The sequence below is a fragment of the Necator americanus genome, chromosome II (genome assembly GCF_031761385.1).
Source record: "Necator americanus strain Aroian chromosome II, whole genome shotgun sequence".
NCBI classification, from domain to species: Eukaryota; Metazoa; Nematoda; class Chromadorea; order Rhabditida; family Ancylostomatidae; genus Necator; species Necator americanus.
The window spans coordinates 38,154,145-38,176,603 of NC_087372.1; the positions used below are offsets into that span (position 1 = coordinate 38,154,145).

General features: G+C 39.3%; 2 protein-coding genes across 6 annotated transcripts; one reads left to right on the plus strand and one right to left on the minus strand.

Annotated features, from left to right (window-relative positions):
* Nucleotides 1–900: 900 nt before the first annotated feature.
* RB195_020733 (uncharacterized protein) lies at nucleotides 901–13,943 on the minus strand (the record flags this gene model as incomplete). Of its 4 annotated transcripts, XM_064189162.1 has the most annotated exons (18): nucleotides 901–972; nucleotides 1,082–1,184; nucleotides 2,025–2,097; nucleotides 2,154–2,276; nucleotides 2,379–2,493; nucleotides 2,591–2,751; nucleotides 2,894–2,961; nucleotides 3,016–3,141; nucleotides 3,850–3,974; nucleotides 4,030–4,151; nucleotides 4,218–4,307; nucleotides 4,426–4,498; nucleotides 4,652–4,759; nucleotides 4,839–4,913; nucleotides 5,000–5,074; nucleotides 5,146–5,289; nucleotides 7,082–7,220; nucleotides 8,774–8,838. In XM_064189162.1, 18 exons carry the CDS (start codon nucleotides 8,836–8,838, stop codon nucleotides 901–903), a joined length of 1,857 nt encoding a protein of 618 aa, XP_064045043.1. The 4 variants fall into 4 exon arrangements, with proteins under 4 accessions (XP_064045043.1, XP_064045044.1, XP_064045045.1 ...); XM_064189163.1 differs by lacking the exons at nucleotides 7,082–7,220; nucleotides 8,774–8,838 and adding an exon at nucleotides 6,239–6,256; XM_064189165.1 differs by lacking the exons at nucleotides 901–972; nucleotides 1,082–1,184; nucleotides 2,025–2,097; ... (12 more) ...; nucleotides 5,146–5,289; nucleotides 8,774–8,838 and adding exons at nucleotides 6,299–6,343; nucleotides 7,306–7,313; nucleotides 7,369–7,404; ... (2 more) ...; nucleotides 13,585–13,700; nucleotides 13,768–13,943 and having other exon boundaries at nucleotides 7,158–7,240.
* RB195_020734 (uncharacterized protein) lies at nucleotides 11,790–21,432 on the plus strand (the record flags this gene model as incomplete). 2 transcript variants are annotated; one of them, XM_064189166.1, is made up of 12 exons in its annotated part: nucleotides 16,613–16,684; nucleotides 16,749–16,830; nucleotides 16,942–17,054; nucleotides 17,138–17,281; nucleotides 17,439–17,545; nucleotides 17,610–17,756; nucleotides 18,250–18,396; nucleotides 18,781–18,874; nucleotides 19,528–19,644; nucleotides 19,877–20,007; nucleotides 20,103–20,192; nucleotides 21,315–21,432. In XM_064189166.1, 12 exons carry the CDS (start codon nucleotides 16,613–16,615, stop codon nucleotides 21,430–21,432), a joined length of 1,362 nt encoding a protein of 453 aa, XP_064045048.1. The 2 variants fall into 2 exon arrangements, with proteins under 2 accessions (XP_064045047.1, XP_064045048.1); XM_064189167.1 differs by lacking the exons at nucleotides 16,613–16,684; nucleotides 16,749–16,830; nucleotides 18,250–18,396 and adding exons at nucleotides 11,790–11,810; nucleotides 13,800–13,917.
* Between the last annotated feature and the right edge of the window lie 1,027 nt (nucleotides 21,433–22,459).

The following is a 22,459-nucleotide window of genomic DNA, read 5'->3' on the forward strand; positions in this document are numbered from 1 at the left end:
CCTTCATTCTAATTTTTATGATTAACAATTCTGTGGATAGGCCATTGTCCACCATTATTCCGAATTATAATATTGTTAGTTCTGCAAGAAAACAAAATGATCGAGTAGCTATGTTACGAGATGCTTGCTGAACCCTTCCAAGGTCGCAATAAACATTTTGTGTTGGGTGTTGCTGGTAAAACTGCAAAAAAAATGGTAAAAGAAGAAAAAAGGAGATACGACTTACTTTTAGCAGTGAACACAACGCAAATGTGAGTTAAGTACTCACTGCCCACATCTGAATTCCACCTGCAGCTTAACCCTGGATTGACTGCTGAGCAGAGGAGGCCGATGATCACTAACGGAAAGCGGAGCTTCTCTCGTAAATGGCGTCGTAGACCGTATTTTGATCTATTCTAATAGTTTTACACAGTGTTATAGGTACTGAATAAAAGTATTCATTGTTCAATAACAATATTTAAAACAACTATTTCAGTAATATAAAATATGTATACATATTATGTACTACGTCAGAAGACTAGATTTAGTATCAACTAGCAACTAGTATCACATACATGGAATATCAACGGACACGCACTTGAGGTGGTATGGACGAACGTTTCACTCCAGGAGGTATCCAATCATCTGGAACCAATCTCGTGAACCGCGCTAGGGCTCCCAGGAAGTTGGCTGCCTAGCCCAGTGCTCCACAAGATTGCAAAGAATGTTAACTTGATCGACGGGAATTCTTTGTACTGTGCTTCGGTAATGTTTGGATACGCCAGTATTCGTGCATACCACCTTCGAAATGCAAGAAATTGAGCTCAAAAATAACTTAGGTAGTCTCATCATTAAGTTCTACATTTAAAAAAATTCCGGACAATTATCAGAATAACAGGATGCGTTTATAGGAAAGCGACGTTAACAAACTTTATGTCGAATCAGACCTTTCATCATGTCGAACGTGTTCCCATTATCGCCAACAGAAAATATCTTCAAAAAAATGAATGATAAGCGATGGAGGCATGCTATTTACAGACAGTTTGTTATTAAATAAAATTAAAAAAATTAAACTAGAAAATTATACACACAACTCAATCACCTTGTTCGAATTGTTTTTGCTCCGTACTTGGAGGTATCCATTCTTGTCCAATCCACAAATAACAACCTTCTCGGATAGATTTTCGATCACCACTTCCTCTCGGCTTAAAAGAAAGTATTTTAGCGCATAGGCGAGTTTCGAATAGTGACACTTTTTTATAGAAACGGAACACATGTAGAGATGTGGGAGATCACAGTGTCACATAAGTTTCTTTCGAGAGGACTTGAAAAAAAAAACAAGAGGCAAAAAACAAATAAACCGCTGTGCAAGTGCGTAAAGTCACGACACGTACTTAACTGGAGTTCGTGGTGCTATAGTGACAATTCTTGAACTGGTGAACTGGGGTGGAGCAGGTTTGCATCCAGTCAAACAGCTTTTCTACTCTCTCACTAGCAACTCCTCTCGTTTTCAGTTGCTTTAGAGGTAGCATTTAGAGAAAATTCCCAACTTTGAGTTCTCTCTAGAACTAGATGGAGTTCAGTACATGAAGCAAAGCATCTCTTACAAATCCTAATCAGATAGATAAGCGGCAGAAGACTGTACAGTTTGTCTGACAAAGCAACTATATTACGGATGTAGAATTGTTCTTTATTCTAATTACTACCTAATTCACTTCATGCGCTTTCAGTTATGGATTTGGAGGAGATGTTTTGTGCTTTCGCTAAGATATTTGCAAAGTGGGTCCCTAATCCCACGTACTCCAGCATTGAAATCTTCTTTGAACGCATTCTCAAATCTGCGCCTTTACACCTAATGGAAGCCGAAATGCATGCGAAAGTCATTACAAAGTTTTACTAAAATTTCTTTCGCATTTATGATTTCAACAACTTTTTAAATTACGACACAACAATTCATTTAAATCAACTTTTTGTTGTCGCCTGAACGGTCTTCTTGGTATGAGGCTGGAGAATCATAATCCATTCAATTACAAATAGTTCCTCACCTATGCAGCCAAAATTTGTAGTACGCTTCAAATACTTCACCAGGACCCTTCATTTCGTAGGTATTCATCCAGTCTAGAACAAAAACAGTCGAGTGGACTAGTGTATTTATGACGATGATCGTAACTTACACTCGTATCTATTTAACGTTTCAGCGATAACCTCTTCAATGTTGAATTTGAGGTCGCTACCTTCAGGAACCATGTCGTTAAGACAAACTGTCGGCCGCGAGTTGAACACGTTGATTCCGGCACCTAGGATCTCCAGTAAGTAGTTAATAAATCAAGTAAGTCAGTTAAGTTAAAGTTTAGTTAAGTAAATCAACTATACGTCCAAGAATGAGTATTTCGTCCTACCAATGGATATCAACAGGCCGTCATCACGAGATCTTGCAGTAGCCACAAGACCACCAACCTTATGCGAGCGGTTGAAGTAGAAGTCGTTTGGCCATTTGATTCGTAGTGGAAAGTTCTAGAGCACCATGATGAAGACGGTTTAGAATCAAAATTCCATGCAAAAAGAAAAAAAAGCTGTCACGTAACTGTGAAACAAGAAAAAAAAGACGTACTTTTAGGCCACTTAACCGATGAACAGCATCAACAAGAGCTATAGCGAATACGTGCTGAAGTATCGACGGAGTTCTAGCTAGTGAACTCGACTTTGGAAGGACTGTAGTAACATTAAACATCGCAGCTCCAAGAGGAGATAAAAACTCATTTCCACTGCGACCTGAATTTCGAACTACAATGGAGCAGTTATGAAGAAAAGAAAAATGACATTCAGTTGGATGAAACTCTACAACTCATTTCTGAAAATAAAAAGAATATCTAAGCTCTACTTTATATTAAAACCTAGAAATATAGTCGCTGACCACGACCGTGAGTCTGACGAGCGGCAACTATCACAGCCCCGGTGGAGGAGGGTATTGCGTCGCAAAGGCTTTAATAAAATCGAATATTTCAGTAGAAAAATATAGATTTTGTTGAAACACACCTTGCACAAATATCAATAGTGGTGGTTGCGACAGGAATGTGCATAATGATGCGTCCCAGATGTTTCGTCTTGAGACGTGAGAAATACAAAGGAAAATTGAAATGGGTGTATGTAGAATTGTTGCTTCTGAAAGGAAGTGCAATAGTCGGAACGTAAGAAATATGCTGAAAACTTAAAGAAGGAGATGAACTAAGGTAAAAAGTACAGTTAATGGATTGAACTTGAAAAAAAAAGTCCAGTACTGGAAGGAAATCCCTACGTTAATCGTTTTTGTTTCACTATGTTATGTATGTTTCACTTTAATTACGTATGATTAGCTACTAGAAAAATTATGTATGACGAGAAAAACTATATTAAAAGGAAAACCTTTTTTCTCACTGGTGCCAATTACAAGTACGAAAACGTAACATATAGTTGGGTCAAAACCACATGAAACACGGACAGTTGCGTAAACGGCTGCGCTCGAAGCGGTGAGATGGAGCGTAGCGGTTGAGGTCGTGAGAGGATCCTCACTACTTCCACCCATCACTGCAGTTCGCCAAGGTCCCACCTCGATTCCAAACACTACGCTCCAGCGCACCGCTTCAAGCGTAGCCGCTTACGCAAATGTCCGTGCTTCATGTTGTTTTGACCCAACTATAGCTAGAGAGGACGACACTACGTCAGATGGAAAAGATCAACCAACGAAATGGAGAAGAGCAAATCAGTTTTCTATTGATCGATTGTTTATCGTCAGATTCGACGCGCAAAAAACAACTTATAAAAAGGTCCGGAGTAAAGCCCTTATCTGAGCACTCTATCCAAAATATTGAAGAAAAACTAGCATTTACGTACCGTGGTAAAATCTCCACTGGCAGCAGATCTTCAGTAACATCAGGCATATCTTGTTTCCCCATTTCTTTTGTTTTTTGGAGGAAAAGCTTTGGTTTCAGTCCAATTGCTTCCCCATACCGCACTTTCTGAAAAGTAGCTGAATAGTTCTATTTTATAACACATTACATGAATACAAATTACCTTCATATTCTCAATGATACTGTCATCACTAGCTGTCATGACTGCAGGAGTTAGAACAGGAATTTTTGTTTCACATACTGTTACACCAAAACGAGATAAAGAATCTCGGAGCAGATGACTGTCTAGAACCACATAACTAAAGCCATAAAAGGACACATTGACGGCTAAAAAATAATTGTAATACTTACCGGGTGCTAACAATTGGTCACATGTAGCATCTGAAAAAATAGCTGATGCCTGATGGTCGCCATTTTCCGTATATAATAAGAGGGGTAACTCTGGAAAAACTATGTAAACACGAAGATAACAACAAACAATAAAATGTAGATAAACGAACAAAGAACAAGGAAAATGCATAGAAATAGATACTGATATAGAACAGAGATTGAAACAAACCCTTCTCTTTTGTTAGAACAACTGAGTAGCTTTTTCCTCCAGCAAAATTCTCGAGATAAAAAGTTGTGTCTATCTGGAATAACATGCACATTGTTTTCTAAAATATGACGCAGATCCTGGGTGGTAAATAATGTTCGTAAGAGAGCTGTTTGCGGTGCTAATTATTTAAGAATGAAGTAGTTTTTATTTTACACCTTTTCGCTACCAAGAATGAAAAAAAACGTACATTTCCTTGCTCTGAAAGCGTTTTCAATGAATTTCTAAGGAAAAGCTCAAAATCCTTCGCCGTTGAGTTGAAGTCTTGAGGTTCAAACACCATTCGAATCATACCGGCCTGTAATTTTCGTATACAAATGACAACGGTTTCTAAGGATCAATACAGCCACAATTATAACACACAAATTCATAAATACCTGTTTTTTGAATGATTCACAACTAGACAAGTCTGCAAGAAGACGTTTCTGACATAGAAGCATTACTTTTCCCGACTGCAAAAATAAAACGGGGATAAATTTTGGGTGAATCTGGTGCTTGCTGTTTCTCTAAAGTATGAAATAAGGAAACAGACACTTACTTGGCTAAGATAAGTCTGTATGATGGTACACAACTGATCATCAAGTTGCGATGTGTCAGCAACTATAAGGCATGCCTAAGCGTGAAGAAAATTAGTCCCTGAACGGAACGGAAAGCAATAACGAAAAAAAAAAAACAAAGGCTGACTGTGTTGGGTTCCATCCACGGTTGCTTCTTCATCGTATCAGCACTGATGTGAAAGACTGTGTATCGATCCGCAGGTATAAGGTTTGACAGACTTGACCTTATTCTTTTATATAAGTCAGTCTGTCCACCGGTGTACACCAGTATCTGAATGACAGACATTTCTGGTTCGGAAAGGCGAAAGTTCTACTTTCATTGAATCTTGGCACTGATATTGCGACTTGTCGATTGTCAAATTGAAGCAAGAGGCAAGATTGTTAACAACCTTTATTATGGCTAATGTTTGTTTTGCCGTAATTTGACGATCGACAAGTTGCAATTTCTGGTTCGATTACTAGGAATGGAAACTTTACGAGTTCAAAAACTGGAAACTTTTCGAGTTTTGTGCCCGTTTTAAAAAATAAACTGACAGTTAGAAGCGTCTAAGAAGAGCCAAAAAGATCCATTCTTTTTAATTTTCAGTTTCTGCCCCGGTTTACATAGACTTAGCAATATTACGGGAAGTTTGAAAGGATACCATAAAATTTTTGGATGCAATCTTTATATTAGCATACGCTACATCTTTAAAATGGGTTACTGATTCAGCAATTCATGAAATACTGGTTTTAGATCTAAATTGTCTAAGAAATTTTCTTACACGATCTCTAAATGAAGAGAATGCAGTATGCTCTGCACAAAGCAACAGCAAAAAAAGTAAAGCAGTATCACTTTCATTGTAACTGTTATGGAAGCAATCCGTCATCTTTTATTTTATTCTCTCTCTTGTTTTTCTTATTCAATCTCCTATTTTTACCCGGATTACCGCGACGCGAGTGCGGCAACGTGCGCACTTTCCCTGCATGGACCACATGCCTTTCTACAGCCTCTTCCTTGCTCTAATCGAAAACGTACCGCCATCGCTTGGGCAAATATAAGTAGCCATACGTTTAATCACCACTTAATCACCGAAAACAGCGGAAAAACAAAGTTTTAATGCCAATAATTAGGAATGATAGGAGATAAGAGAACAAGAGAAAAACGAGAATTCAAAGAAAGCACAATATTTAAAGGAATGAAATCAAAAGCTCCCAACCACTGAATAGCAAATTTCACATACCGTTGGAGGTTTGTTCATGATTCTAAGTGGCTGATTAGTAGTTTCCTGGAAGTTCTTTGACTAGACGTATGAATGTTGAAACGAATCTCCCTTAAGGAGATCTGTCTGCAATTGAATCACATCACAAAACGAAGAAAATGAACACGCATAATAAATAAATTATAAATAAATAGATTAAGATCAATAGTTATGAGCGATCTGCTCTTTTCACGTAACGTAAATATCCATAATACAGATGGATCAAAACGACCTCACTGCTCGTGTTACTAGTAACTGCGTAGGCTGTTGCGGTCGTGGTGAGATCCAGCATAGCTCCAATCGAAGTGCGGAGGTGATCAAAGACCGCATCGCGTACTTCGAGCGCAACTTTGTACGCAATTACACAACAAGTTGGATCGTCAACTTTGTACGCAATTACACAACAAATTAGATTGTTTTGACCCGATCTAAAGTCAATATATGTAGCTTGTTGACTACTTTGTTCGACTGAAAGTAAAGGAGTCTTGTGGAGCTCTTCATAGTTTTCGCAAAATCTCTGTCGTTTTCAAATAGAATAGAATAATCGTATTTATGTAGGGATTCGATAACGAATAGCAAAGAACGAATAAACAACACTAATACTGTAGAAGCAAATGTACATCTGGTACGAAAAGTACTCTTGAGGAGGGCTTAGGTAGCGAAGAATTGCAAGAAAAACACTGTACGCCATGACTCTTCATGAAAATGTATTTGCACAAGCAAGATCGCAGGGAGGAAGGTGAAAAGTAAGAGCGACACTAATCAGAAGTGCTAGATAACGAAGGAAAAAGGAGGTAATTGAGCAGTAAAGGTGAATGGACATACAGCTGTGAAGAATGGAGGAAAAACCCTGAGCAATAAGAAAAGTATTGTGCCAATAGACACAGGCACACGAACACACCGATAAGCGTCCGGCGAAAGGTCGCCAACGAACTGACGAGAAACTCGAACTGCAATCCGTGTCCTGGATGGGAGTGTTGCATTCTTGAGAAGGCATAAAGAAATGAAAAACTTTATAGACTGACGGGAATCGTTCAAGCAGCACGTACCTGCGTACCTGTCAGTACAAATTGTCGAAAACAGTCGGCACTTTTTATGATGTATCGACGAACACTCGAACAGTAACGAGAGAAAAAAAAAGCTTTCCCCTGCAACAGTGTGACGCTTTACGATAAGAAGTGGAAAGTGTTAGGGTTCACTCGGATTCGAAAGTGCTACGAACTTTGTTGCGACGCCAAAAGTGAACTTCACATTCCGATCATGAAAAAAATTGAAGAGAATCTGTAAAAATTGTAGAATAAAAAGTAAAGTAAGAGTAAAATTTAATTATATATTATAGTGATAAAATTTTCTCGTAGACGGCGCCTTTGCATTCATGGGAATACTTACTAATATTAAACACTGTCACGGTTCCTTTCACTGCGCGAAATTCTTGAAATCGATGATGAGACCTAATTTGCGACATCGGCGAGGCCGGCTTCCCTTTCATTCTTGATCCAGGAGATTGTTTGAGCAGATTTTCGATGGCAAGTTCTTCCCACTAGTAAATAAGGGATTCGGAACGTTGCTTACAAATGCTTCAGTGAAAACGCAAAACACCGCTCATTAATGCTGGAAACACAAGTCGCGGTATCAGTTCACCCAACGAGACAATTCTTTACACCACAGCAATGACGAAATGAAACTGTGAAGAGTGGGTAACTCGTGAAATGACTCAACAAAACAACTCTCAGACTCGTCCAATAAGATCCCTTTTGCAAAAATTCGATCTATCCAATCTGCTAAATTTTGTCAACCCTATATGTGTAAAGAGTTGTTTCGTTGAGTGATCTGATGTTCCGAGCTTTCCTGGCTTTCTGAATTCTGGATTTGTAGGCAGAGTTTCAAGTTTATAGCGCAACGCTTTCAATATAAGCTACGTCGAGAAGTCCAGAACCATTTAATCCACTGAAGAAACCCCAATATCAAGAATTTCTCCCAACGCTGTTTCTGAATTCGTTATTTTTGCTTAGAAACAAATCAATTGCAGCTAACAAAGTGCAAGGAAAAAATTTTGACGATGACGATCAAGTGCCGCCGGCATGATCTATTTACAATGAGAAGAGAAGAGCCGCAGACCTCCAGCTGAAGGAATAGCACGAAGATTCGCATTGATCTGAAGACGGCTGTGTGTAGGAGGATGAACAAGGGACCGTCTTATGCGTACGTATTTGTTGTATTTTGAGAATTCTGGGCTTAACGAAATAAGTAGGCCAGAGCAGGTAGGAACGATATACTTCTCAACTTGTTTTCCGCCTACGAGGTTTTCAGATGGAACCTTTATTAACCTGACGTTTCGGCTCTTTCCCCGTCTTCAGACGCCTAAATAGAGGTTGGTATGGAACGATCTCACGTTTATTCGGTCACGTGTCACAATATCCGGGTCGGTGTTTCGATAAAGGTGGTGAAAACGGAAGCAATGCACTTTGAAACTAGTCTTACGTAGTGTCCCACCGGATCCGCTGGTAGCACACGCACTTCCGGTCGCTACCCGGTACACCGAGGAATGGATCATTGCTGTGTAGGATCACCAGCGGAGACATAGCGTTGATCTACTCACAATATCATTCAGTTATAGTTGAAAGAGCGATACAAGAGGCAGGAAACTCATTTGTTATTGACAAGCATCCATTCCTATTATTTTTTTGAAGAGAAAACCCCTCAAACCTTTGAAGACACCATCGACTTCACCAGTGTCCTTGATCTGCGTGATCGCATGATAGTTCTTTCATCTAGATGTGTTGCAATATTCAACATTTTATTCTCGTCGAAAAACTCCACGGATTCCAGAACCTTGCAGAATATGCAGTCTGCAAATGGACGAAAAAAAAGTGTACTTAGGCAAACGAGAACGTTCTCATGAAATTTCAAGAAAAGAATGAGTCAGTGGACACCTTAAAGTCGTTTGGTTAAAAGGATCACTTCCGACAAATACGAATGCGAACCACGACGGCTGACTATAGGATCCAAAGGTTTGCTCACAAACCTTTTCCTTCTTCTGAATAAGAGTTATGGAAGCATTCAAATTTGAGTGCTTGTGGAAGTCCCACCGCTTTTGAAGAGCTACTTGAAAATGACTTCGTCGTCGATAAGTCGCAATGTTTGAAAGAATGTTCAACCAGACTGAAGCCAACAAAACTACGTTACTTCAATTTTCAATTGCTCCGATCCTTAGTAAAAGTTTGGGACGTGGTTGCAAAAAGCGGAGAGAGGTGGGGACAAGCGGAAGCAACTCCTACGCATCCAGTGAATGGGCACATCAGGATTCTTGAGATGGAAGAATACTGTTCGAAATGATTATTTCTTTGCTCACGACAGTGTATATATATACAGCATCGAAAGGTGAGGAATCCTAGGAAATATTAAACATTAAGACGAAAATAAAATTTCCGTCGAGAAGAATATGAAGAATAAGCGTCAGAGTTAGAGAAAACATAGATGAGGAATCTAGCTATTATTGAGTGTTAGGGGAAAAATAAAATTTTCATAAGATTACGTGTCAGAGATAAGAGAAAACATAGATTGAGGAATTCAGTAAAATATTGAATATCAAGGCGAAAATAAATTTCTCAGGAACATAACATAAACTAGTCATTTCCACAATATGAAAATGGAAAAAGAAGCTGATTCAAAAACTTCTGCATGATAATATGAATCATGAACGTTTCTGAAAAAAAACAACACAAAAAAAACCGCCGCCACAGTGATGAAATACACTCATCTTCCCTTTCATCTCATCATTCACACGGGTGTAAAGAGTTGCTTTGTCGGATTAACTGATCACTCTGGTGATACTGATTACTGTTTTCTGGATTTCTAGAGAGAAATTCGTGCTTTCGCCACAATGCTCTCTCTACGAATCCACGTTTGCAAACTGCGCCAAAGAATTTATCTATTTAACGGGGAGAAAAACACAAATAGTGAGTTGAAAAAAGACATTTCCACGACATAAATACGTATCAACTTTATAGGATCATTCAAATGTAGTAAATATTTATCTCTACACTTCAGTTATTGCACTGGTGACATTTTGGTGCATAAAGGTCATTATTTTAATTGCGTTTCTGACAATTATGTATCTCTTACCGATAACAATTGATTGGAATTGGATGACATTCATTCCATCTTGATCAACAAGGAATCATTTGAAGGTGCGAACAACTGGAAATGTTATATCCAACAGAGCCAAAAACACTCATTCACAGTTCAGCAACGTTCCGAAGGCGCTGCGACTTATAATCTTCCACAGGCGGGGGGCGATTCCGTCCATTTCTTCCTAATTGCCGCAAAAAAAAACGGCCCGGAAGATGCGGCGCGTGCACAAAACTGGCGCGCTCTCATCGAACTCGTAGAAAGTAGCGCGCCGGAACGCTCGAAGACGTGTCTTCCGGGCCGTTTTTACGGGAATTAGAAAGAAATGGACCGAATCACCCTCCTCTCCATAATCTACGATCCCGTATACGAATACTCCACCGTGAAATCCGTACCACCTCAGATTCGTGGTGTGATGCCTATAAGCGGTTGCGCTTATGGTATCGCGATAGGACCTTCAATCGTCATTGCACGCCGACTCTGGAGCTAGCAAGTGTCGAGCGCAACCGCTTACGTAATTGTACTAGGGTTCAGGTCGTTTTTTCCACAAATGTACTGCATCCAATGACTTCCTTACAACATGAATATGAGTCCCTCCGTGCAAACGTCTATGGTAGATGTTTAGTGAGCAATGCGTGGGGCAAAATGTAGAATTTGGAACGAGGATTTTAGAATGAAAGAGATGTTAGGACAAACTAGTCATGCAGCAGTGTTATTATTAACCACAGAATCAATAGCGTTTTAAACGTGACGGACGAGTTCTCGAAACAAATAGCAAACGTGTCTTTGTCAGCGGTTTACACCTCTCGTGATTTTTTTTTATTCTGTTTGCTTTTTTCTTTCTTGTTATGTTCGCTTGTTATCTTTGCGTACTTCTCTCTTATCTTCCGCGTTGATTTTTAGTGCTCGTACCTCAATATTTGATTGAGATTGTGTTTTTCTTTTACAAAATAACGATCATATTTATTTAGGATCTTTCATTTAGAATTCATTTTCTGTTTTTTTTTCTGTCTTTTCTGTGTTATGTAGCTGTTTGAATCAGGTACTGTTTTCCACCGTCAGGATTCGGACAGATAATTTTTTTTAATTTGTTGAGTAAATCTTACATTTTTATATAGTGTGATTAACCTTGACCAACGACAATGGTTTATTTTCGAAGGATGTTAAACATTATGCCCACATGGGTGGCCGCTGAGTTTGCTTTGTCCTGGTAATCTACCTATTTTTAACCTTCTTTTCTAATGAGAAACGTCCTTTTATTTTATTTGTGTAAGCAGTGATATTATGGTGGTTTGTATTTTATCTATATCCCTTTTATTTTCCTGCAAATTACATCTGAAATCTGGGTTGTATGATCTGGGAAAGCGCATATTCTCTTCTTTTCTAGCTCGAAAAAGTGCGGATGGAGTCTCAACCAACAGAAGTTAGTTTCGTACCAACCAGTACCTCAAAATATTTCCACACACAGAAAAAAGTTTTCAAATTATAGACAAGTTCTGGTAAGTGTTTGTTTAGAAAGAAGCATTGATCTGCACTTTTCAGAACATCTGAAACTTTAGTTTGTTTCAGGCCATTTTCACGACGTTCGCATGTCAGTTTCTCGAGGGCGTAAATGTTGCGGTAAAGAGATTTGATTGAACAATATAGCAACGAAGATTTGAGCAGGAACATCAACTTTGATTATTGCAGCATCTAAGAAACACCCATACCTTGCGGCAGAAACGATGTACTTAAAGGCAGCGTACCATGAATTTGAGATGGTGCGGATTTCAGGTGGAGTATCCGTATACGAGGTCGTAGATTATGGAGACGGGAGTAGTTCCGCTCATCTCTCCTTGCATCACTGCAAACGGCCGCCTCCAGAATCCGCTGTTTCGAACGACGCCATCTATTGCAACGCTCCACCTCTTGCGCCGCCTCCGCCCTGCGATTCGTTGAAAATCAATTTGGAATGCCCCGATAGGCAGTAAGGGACACTACGCGTGCTGCTTGCAGTGATTCACGGAGAAGAGCGGAGCCACGCCGGTCTCCATAATCTACGACCCCGTATACGGATACTCCACCTGAAATATCAAATATAGAAATATGAAATAGGCAGCACACCACAAATCTGAGGTGGTACGGATTGGTACCACCCCCAAATTCGTGGTGTGCTGCCTTTAATCGATGTCAGGCTTTCGCGAGAACAGGCAGCAAATAGTAAGAAAAACTGAATGAAGATGCGAAATAACGCAGAAAATGAGTTCTACGCAACCTGTTGGCATGTCCTGGGTCATTGTGCAGGGCAAAAAGTTATTTCTTTTCGCTGTAACCATAGAATCAAAGCCTTTCTCTGCACTTCTGCCTATGGATCCACCCTGCAGATGTGTGATTATTTAGCTGGGAAGGAAAAGAGAAATGGAATAAAGGAGCTTATATAACTTCATTCTTTTATTTTCAGAGGAACACTATCAGAAGCAACGAAACGTTGCCTTGTTCTTTAAATACCGGTGTCTTCAGCTTAACTGACACTAACTGCTTCAAATACATGTGAACAAACGAATGTTGTTCAGGGTAGTAAAATTCCTCAGAGGTTTGCAACGATATCGTAACGGAGATCCCGAATGACTTTTTCCAACACGTCGATCCTGGATTCAAGGAAGCGATGTGCCTACCTTAGCCATAGAAAACGATGGTGAATGGCTCAAAAGCAGCGTATTACAAAATTTGACGTTTTGTTGTTCAGATATCACCAGGAAGAGGAGAGTGAAACTCGTGAAAACGAGCGTGATTACCCTCAACTCCCTTCTCTCTCTCAACTTCAGCAGTCATTGACTCAAATGAACAGGAAGAGGGCCCCAACCTGAAGAGTCGCAGACGAGTTGCAGATTACCATGTTTCTACTACCCGTAATATGTTGCATCGTTAGGGAAATCGGAGGAACCAGAGTTGTATCACACAGGGATTGAGTGTATTCGAGAATTAACCTACTACTCCTAGCTTAATGATCCCAACATCGTCAACATTGAGATGCGATGGATTTAATTTGAACGTTTCTCGTCCAATCTATTATTATTTGGTTGGAAGGAAAGTTTTGAAAGACCATATAACTCAATTTTGAAATATATTTTTTCTTTACTTTGAAAGATCCTTGAGCGACCAAAAATGGATAGAATAGGTTGGGATACTTCAAATATAGCGGACGGGCGACCGCAGACCAGCCAAGTTCGAGAATCTTCTGGGGTGCGACCGAAGACATATGCGGGCGCGCGTTATCCTGAAGCAGATTGACTTGGCGCTCTTTTCTGGGGAATTGCGCTTGTCACTGTCGCTTCTGTAAGCAGAATTTGCTAGTGGACGATGCTGTCACATTCTAAAAACAAAAATTCCACAATGTTCACATGGATGTTAAGTCGAGGTGTTGAAACTCCAGGTTTCCGACTTCGAGCCACCGTTGCTTGCGTTTATGGTTGACGTAGCAGATCCACTTTTCGTCGCCAGTAGCCACATGCTGCAGAATATCGCCATTGTTGTACGACAAGAGATGAACGGTGCGGATGTCCGCCAGCACTTGCATCTGATGTTCTGATTTTTTTTTTTGATTCTGTGCGACGTAGACACCATTATTGTAAATGCTGACTGAATACAGCACAACTCAACTCTTTTATATACCACCCACGGATGTTTCGACAGTATTCGGGAGAAACACAGAAATAGCACAAAGTAATTGTTTCAAAATTTTCTTTCCAATATAGTAAATTTGTAGTTAGTTTTTTTTTCGACTAAATAAATTAATAACTAAAGACTAGCGAAAAATCTACGTGTTGGAGAGATTCTATAGGTTTTACAAGATGATTTATCCCGCCGGGCCGCCATCGTAACCATATTTAAGCGTCAAGTAAAATGTGTCTGTCCTAGACATGGGATTTGGCGGCAAGGTGGAAAATTACTTGTGAAGAGATCGATTCCAGCAGGGAAATGAACCGAATGTGATAACTTGGCACAGTTTAAGTGTGTTTTATTAGGTATTTTTACTCCAGGAGGATTAATAGCTTTTTAGCACAGTCAAGTGAATATTACAAGTTTTCCGAATGACTTATTTACTCATCTTCCTATTAACGTAATTTTTTTCGCTAGCCACAGTGCTGTAACCATCATTTGTCCCCACGTCAGGAGGAATCAACAAGTTTTAAATTAGAATATTGGGGTGTTATGTTCACAATTTTATCTCTCAGTCAAAATGATCTAGGTGATCTCGGTTGCGGTTATAAAAACAAGCGGTTATGCAAGCTGGCAATAAAATTGCAATGTGCAGATAATGAATGGAAGGCGAATATTTGATCAGCTCACGGATGTTCCTCTATTGATTTACGAAGCTCGATTTCGACCAATTGGTTTTTCTCATATTTAACGAGGATCCGAATGAGTAAATTAATTACGGAAACAGCAAAAACCGATGTGAAAAAGGTTTGCGTTCTCATGATGTAACTCTGTATTATTAACTGCGATACAAAAACCAATAAGTTTTTACAAGATGATTAAACTGGAAAGAATTCCAACAAAGTACAGGGTAATCACAAACGATTCCTCGGGTTTTGAATGAATTCACTTCACAAAATATTACACAAAAAATAGTGATTGATACATTGTATGAAGGAATACATTTTCAAGTTTCTTATACATAATTACAAATGTTCTGTGTGATCGACACACAGAACACATTATTTCACGACAAACATCTATGCAGTGGTCAAGTTCAGCCCATACACGATCGAGCATTTTTCTATCACAGTTCACCAACGCAGCCGTGATCTAATTCTAAAGTTCAGGAAGTGTTGTGGGAAGAGGTGGGCCGTACACGTTACCTTCCACGTATCTCCAAAGAAAAAATCACAAACTGTAAGGTCTGGAGATCTTGGGGTCACTTTGAAGGAATCACCCCACGAATCAGGGGTGGTACAGGTTTCAGGTTTGTTATTTCTATATGGGATCGTAGATTGTGTGAAAGAGAGTGATTCTGTCCGTTCATCCCTGTATCAGTGGAAACGGACCGCCCAACCCCGCCCCGCCTGCAATTCGTCGAAAACCCGTTCGGACGAATCGCAGGCGGGGGGCGGCGCAACGGTGGGGCGCTGCAATTGAGGAGGTGGTAAGAAACAGCGTTCCGTGGTTGTCCGTTTCCACTGATACAGGGAGAAATGGACGGAATCAGCCCCTCTCCATAATCTACAACCCCGTAGACGAATACTTCACCTGAAATCCGTACTACCTCAGATTCGTGGAGGGCCCTTCGGGAAAGGTGGTCGCCCGCAGGTTTTTCCTTTACAGAGCCGGGTTGCTTCCTTAAACTGTCAATACTGTCGTCACAGAATGCTCTGATAGGTTGGTCGTTGTGTGTTGTATTGTCTTTGGAGAGTACGCTCTTCTGTTTTGATTTTTTTTTAATGAATAACAAACTAAATGTAACAGGAAGTGGAAGAAATACATTCAAAAAAAAAAATCCAGTGTTATTGAGAAATCGAACTTTGTCTTCTAAGTTTCAAAATTTCACCGTATACGATTCATACAGTTTTTAAGAACTTTTTAAGAGTTTAAGTGGACAGGCTAATGAGGAAGTCCGGTGTCAATTCAACCATCAAAGTACCTTAAAATTTGAACATTTTCAACACACAACATGGATTTTCAAATGCTTCCATAAATTACCTTCAAAAAATTCGAGGTTATTCAATTTTTTTTTCAACTATGATTCTAGTCCAAATATTCCCGAAGAATCGAAACCCAGCGGAACGCAGAAGAATATTTCGTCGTGGCCCGTGGTGCCGACAGGTAAAAGATCGCAAGTCGAGTAACGAGGCTAGGCACGGCTATGAACTCGGTGGATGTTCGAGTGCAAACAAATTTCTGAAATCGAAAAAGTTTCAATGTGTTTTCAAACCTTCCAATGTCATTTTTTAGTTGTATGTACATCTGTTCACCCACTACATTGTTACGTACAACACGTGATCTAGAATTCCTTCAAATAGCCGAGCAATGCAGTCAAATTTCAATAGATCTCATTCATTCAACCGGGGCCAGAAAAGTAAGTTTCCCTCTTCCATTCGATTTCGTATGGAACAATGAGAGACAAAAATGAAATGTACCACATTGAAAAGATTTTAACATGTGAAAAAAATCTAAAAAAAAATAGAATGCATTCTAATATGCCAAAAAATTCCCGTATCTATTTTTTATTCTTTTTTCACCAGGATGCAGGTGCTGTTACGTTCGCTAATTTTACTAAGTTTCCTGTTGACCATGCATTTCTTGAGCGCGTTCAGGGTAGGACACAATTTTTTGTTTAAAATCTTTTCATGTAAACAGCACATGTGCACTGAAATTTCAGGTGCTCTGGAATTTCCCTTCAAAAGTGTGTCAAAAAAACCATAGTATAAATTTCACAAAATATGAAATCGAAACTAATAAAGGTAGGTATGCTTAAAAAACCCAGTTTCTGGAATTTTGGGTACCAAACAGAGCCAAAAAAATAATTAAATTTCGACATATGGGAGGTAATTTTGTGCCTGTGCTACTTTCAGATGTTGAATTTTATGGCGAAAAAATTGTGATTTTTTACGAGTTCGGATTCGCTCTCTATCCGTATTTCAAGAACTACGATGAGAGTAACCCAATTAACAATGGAACACCTCAGGTATCACCGTTCCAACGTTGCCAACATTTTCCTTCAATTTATAAACTCTGTCCTAATCCACTGCTTTGATAACTGAAATTTAGAAATGTGACTTGGAAAAACATCTGCAGGAGGTCGCAAACAATATTACAAAACGAATTCCACAACAAAACTTCTCTGGTCTTGGAATAATTGACTTAGAGGAATGGCGCCCGCTTTTCGACGAGAATGGATATGGAACCAAGCGGGTAAGATTGGTCTTCATATAAGATGCGGAGTAGATACGGAACAACATTTTTTTAATCGAAGTATATTGACCTATTGCACAGTAGAAAGGTGCTTCTTGGAAAAAAAAGCTTGAAAAGCAGTTTCACAACTGTCCTGCTTTATTTGTTCGTATATTAGGTGTATCAAAATGTGTCAATTAAAATTGCAAAGGAAAACCTGCGAAACGAACAAGATGAGAAGAAAATTAAGAAGAAAGCAATAAAGGAGTTCAACAAAGCTGCTAAGTACAATTGATCCGTGAAGTTTGGTTTCTAGAAGTAGTTCAGTTGAAAAAAAACCCTTTTACAGGAAGTTCTTCGTTGGTACAATTAAAAAAGCAAAAAATATGCGTAAAAAAGCCAAGTGGGGTTTCTACGGTTTCCCCTACTGTAACTACGATGCCGGTAAGAATGGAGAGTACAACTGCTCAAAAAGATATCAGGATTGGAACGATAAGTGAGACTTATTTCTTTACATTTTTCTGTTCTTCCTCCTCATAAATCTTCATTTGACCTGAGCACACAATGACTTTCGTGGTGGGAATCCTCGACAAACCCAAATCTTGTTGCACGTAGTTAAAGAAACGTCAATCAATCCAATGGGTGACTTCAATATCCGTAGCCCGAAAGTGCCGAACCAATTTCGTGACTTAGACACACAAATACACACAAAAAAACACGTCTTAATAAGCCTGTTATTACCTACTTTTTATTTGACTATTGCGTCGAAAGAAGTTTATGTCGGAAAAAATTAGCCTTAAAAGCAAGACCGAACTCTTTTGCTCCACAGTTCCATGTAGAAAATGAAGTCGATTAAAATTGTTTTGCTAAGCAATGAGAGCGTAGTTAAAGCGGAAGCAATAAAGGAGTTTAACGAAGCTGCTAAGTACAATTGATTCATAACGTTTGGTTTCTAGAAGTGGTTCAGTTGAAAAAAGTCTATTCTTCAGGAACTTCTTCGTTAAGACAATTCAAAAAGCGAAAGAAATGCGCGAAAAAGCCAAATGGGGATTCTACGGTTTCCCCTACTGTAACTACGATGCCGGTAAGAATGGAGAGTACAACTGCTCAAAAAGATATCAGGATTGGAACAATGAGTGAGACTTATTTCCTTACATTTTTCTGTTCATTCTCCGTTATCAGTCTTCATTCGACTTGAACACGCGATGAGTTTCGCGGTGGGAATCCTCGACCAACCCAAATCTTGATGCACGTAACTAAAGAAACGTCAATCAATTCAATGGCTGAACTCAGTCTTCCTAGAGGGTGCCGAAAACAGATTCTGTCTCAAACTTTACGTACATGTGTACTCTTCAAAATGAACTAATATTGAAAATTTCCTCAAACAATAGCAAATTTTTACTCCCATTCCTGTAGCAAGTGAAGTGGCAAAAATCTTTTGCTTGGTGATTACAGAGGCAGCTGGTAACCACGTCCTAAATCCAGTAACTCACAACATGATTGATTAGAATGTCTTTCAGAATGATGTTTATCTTCAATGAAAGCACTGCTCTTTTTCCTTCAATATACCTAGGATTTAATGCGAGCAGTGAGCAACGGTTCCGCTACGTTCAGGTACGTTTATTACGACGCATTACATTTGGAATTTCAATAAACCTAGCTCATCTTCAACTACTATATAAGGGACAATAAATAAACTAAGGATAACAAGCCTAATTGAAGCCTAAAACTTGAATTTTTTGATCATGATTTGAACAAATACAATATTCAATACAATTAAAAAAATTAGAAAGATTAGAAATTAGAAAAAAATGGACGGAATCACCCTTCTCTCTATTATCTACGATCCCGTATAGAAATACTTCACCTAAAATCCTTACCACCTCAGATTCGAGGGGTGATGCCTTTAATCGTCCTTTTAATAATTCAAGAGCCGTATAGAATCTAAGTGCTTATTTTAATAAGGCGGTACGAGCGCCCAATGACGATAAGAAGCATTGAGAAAGCTCTACTAGAGAAGACGATGAGATAAATTTCTGTTTTCCTCCTATTAATTCTTGATTTATTTTCCCTTTAGCTCCCAAAATGTTTGGGCTCAACTCTTCTCTGAGTCCCAGAAAATTATTTCTCATTACTGAACCCTTATACGAGCTGTACAGCACTGTACAGCAAAGTACTTATGTGAACATTCCTATCCATTTTTTAAAGTACTTTTCTGCAAAATGAAAAAAAGGAGTGATACATCTTTAGCTTTAGATCTATTTCAGGCAATTTTAACGGAAGCTCGAAGAATCGCTAAGAAATTCAACCCGCCACTACCGATATACGCATATACGAAAATTGAATACGACCCACTGAAAAAACTTGAGGAATTCTACAACGACGTATGTCCGAGTGCAGTGCTTGTTTGAAAATTTCCTACAATGTTTGCTGAAATGTCCTACAATGTTTCCGTTCGAGGATTTTCGCAATTTTTTTCGTAAGACATAGTTCCAAATCATTCAAAAATTTTCCACTGTCATTTTGCCAAGTGTTACCTGGAGATCTTTTCCATTTCGATCCTCGATCATGTCAGAGAGATGAGATTCTGTATTACCAATGATGAAGGTAATTTAGGATGATTTACTCACAACAATAAGACAACCGGCTGACCTCGGTATCGATGGAATCATCATCTGGAGTAGCAGTAACAATATGACGGATCGCTGCTCAAAGATCAAGGAACAAGTGGAAAAAAGGATCGGACCGTGAGTTTTTGACGAAACTATAGGAAATGTGGTGTTATTTCTAAAGACTACGGAATAATGTCCGGTTAAGTTAATTATCATTTAATTTTTTTTAGAAATATTACAAAGACAGTAGAGGGTCACAAGAAATGTCGAACAGATAAGTGCGGTGGTCACGGGAAATGCATATTACCAAACAGCACAATGTAAGTTTGAGGCGTATATTGATGTCGGTAGTTCAATTGCGCCGATAGGTTGCGACACATTCATCCAACTCGAAAAAAAATACTAGTTTATCCTATGAATAATGCGGAATTCTACACATCCTTTATTTTTTCCCAAAATTAGAACGGACAAAGCTTTTGAAGTCTATAGTATATTCTCCTTGATTTTTTTCAATCGTTCTCCATCTTTTTGATCAGCAAGATAAAATAAGAGCGGAGACGAATTTGGAAGCAATATGCAGCGAAGTTGACGATGTTGGGATCTGTCCACGAAAAGATAGGAATAGGGGCAGAGATGAGGAGCACAAGGGCGATAGCACTCAATTCTCTCTAATTATCTTGAGAAACGGTGTGGAGAACGGTTATCTGAACCAAATTCTCCTACGAGGCACCTAAGAACGCATTACGTGTGCGAGCGCAGCCATACGATCTGCGTCTGTAAGCGAGCGTACAACTAGTGGGCTGCTGGCGCTGCTTCTATCGCCAGGTCAACAAGGTTGTGCATCCCTAACTCTATTTTTTCAATGGAGAGATCCGAACAATCAATTTCGTTGTAACCACCTTTTAAGGCACTATGCTTGAGCGAAGTGGTACACTGCAACGAACGACTGCCCAGGAAGTGTAGGCCACAACTTCCGACGGCGTTGTACATGGATTTTCTGTAAGATTTCCTACTGCTAGTTTAGTCGGAGAGTCTACCTTTGGTAATCTCTCCACCTGAAAAACAAAGTAAACAAAATTCTTAATCCCTGTTATCTAATTCGCAGTTTCTCATTTGTTAGTGATCTACTTAATAATGTACGTGTGTACTCAGAGTTTTCCGTCTGCGTTTTGTAAAGTCCGGACTCTTTCTGTTTTGGGATACAGGTGCAAAGCATTTGAACTGAGAAATGGTTTAGCGTATACATTGGTCTACAGGAACTGTGATCTTCGTTTTTTTTTTCGCGAAAGAAACTGAATATTTGTGAATATGTGAGCATTTTTGTGAACCCAAGACGTGGTTCCGTTGAATTGTGAATTTCTGACCGGCCTATTTTTTTACGAGTAATAAGAAGTAATAAGAATATCATTACAGATGAAACACAACTAATACACTGTTTGAAGGCACACCCGGAAGCACAACTACGATTTTAAAGATAGTGAATACGAATGCGAATGCGATTCTGACTACAGCGGAGAGAAATGTTCGCAGAAGAAAGAAGAACAGAAAAAGAATAGTTAACGTCGTTGGAATCACGGATAAGTTACGATCAATCAGATCTCCTCCTTCACCAAAAAATGTTCTTATAAAAGGATAAAAGAATAAAGTCTCTGGTGTATCAATCCACTTGGTATACGTCTACCTGTTTTGCTGCACTTCGTAATCATTGAGATTTTGGAACTCGTGTTGGCCTATACAATGACTTGAGGGTGGGGGGAGACAGCCGATGTATCAAGTCAGTATTTTTATTCTCCTAGACAAGTCTGGTACTAATTTATCGACCCCGGAAGGATGGAAGGCATGGTTGGCCGAGTTTCGAACCATCGATGGTGCGGCCACAGTGGAGTTCTTACCGACTGCGCTACACCCGCCCCAATGTTCTAATAAATGTAAGAAGTGTAAGAAAATGTTCCAATAAATATTGAAACATCATAGCAGAGGATAGAACATCCGTTTTTAACTAACAGTTGATTTTTGTTTCAAATTTAGATAACTCTGCGTTACAGAATTCATCTGATCCAGGTTTATTTCGTCAGTTCTAGAGGTGAGAAGTTGCTCCATCAAATAAACCGATGCCTCGAATTCTCTTGGCAAATATAAATCATGGATCTTATTCCTACACGTCGCTCTTGAATTCAAGAGAGCGGGGTGCCTGCCTTACCTTACAGAGATTTGTGATAAATGATTCCAAAAATAAATATAAAGAACATCTCAATAAATATCAAGGCATCACAACGGAAGACAAAACATCCGTTTTCGACTCAAAATTGATGTTTTCTTTAAAAATAAAGAATTTCGCAAGATTTCCAAATGCATCAGTCACGTCAAGATAAATAACAAAAAAAAAGAACAAAAAGAACAGTCTCCAGCGGAATTTCTGCTCCGACATGAAGCACGACGCAGTTGCGTAAGCAGTTGCGCTCGAAACGGTGCGGTGGAGCGTAGCTGTTAGGATCGAATGAAGACTCCTGGTACCACCGTTCATTGCTGCCGTTCACGATGGTCCCACCTCGATTCCAACTGCTATCTCCACCGCGCCGCTTCGAGC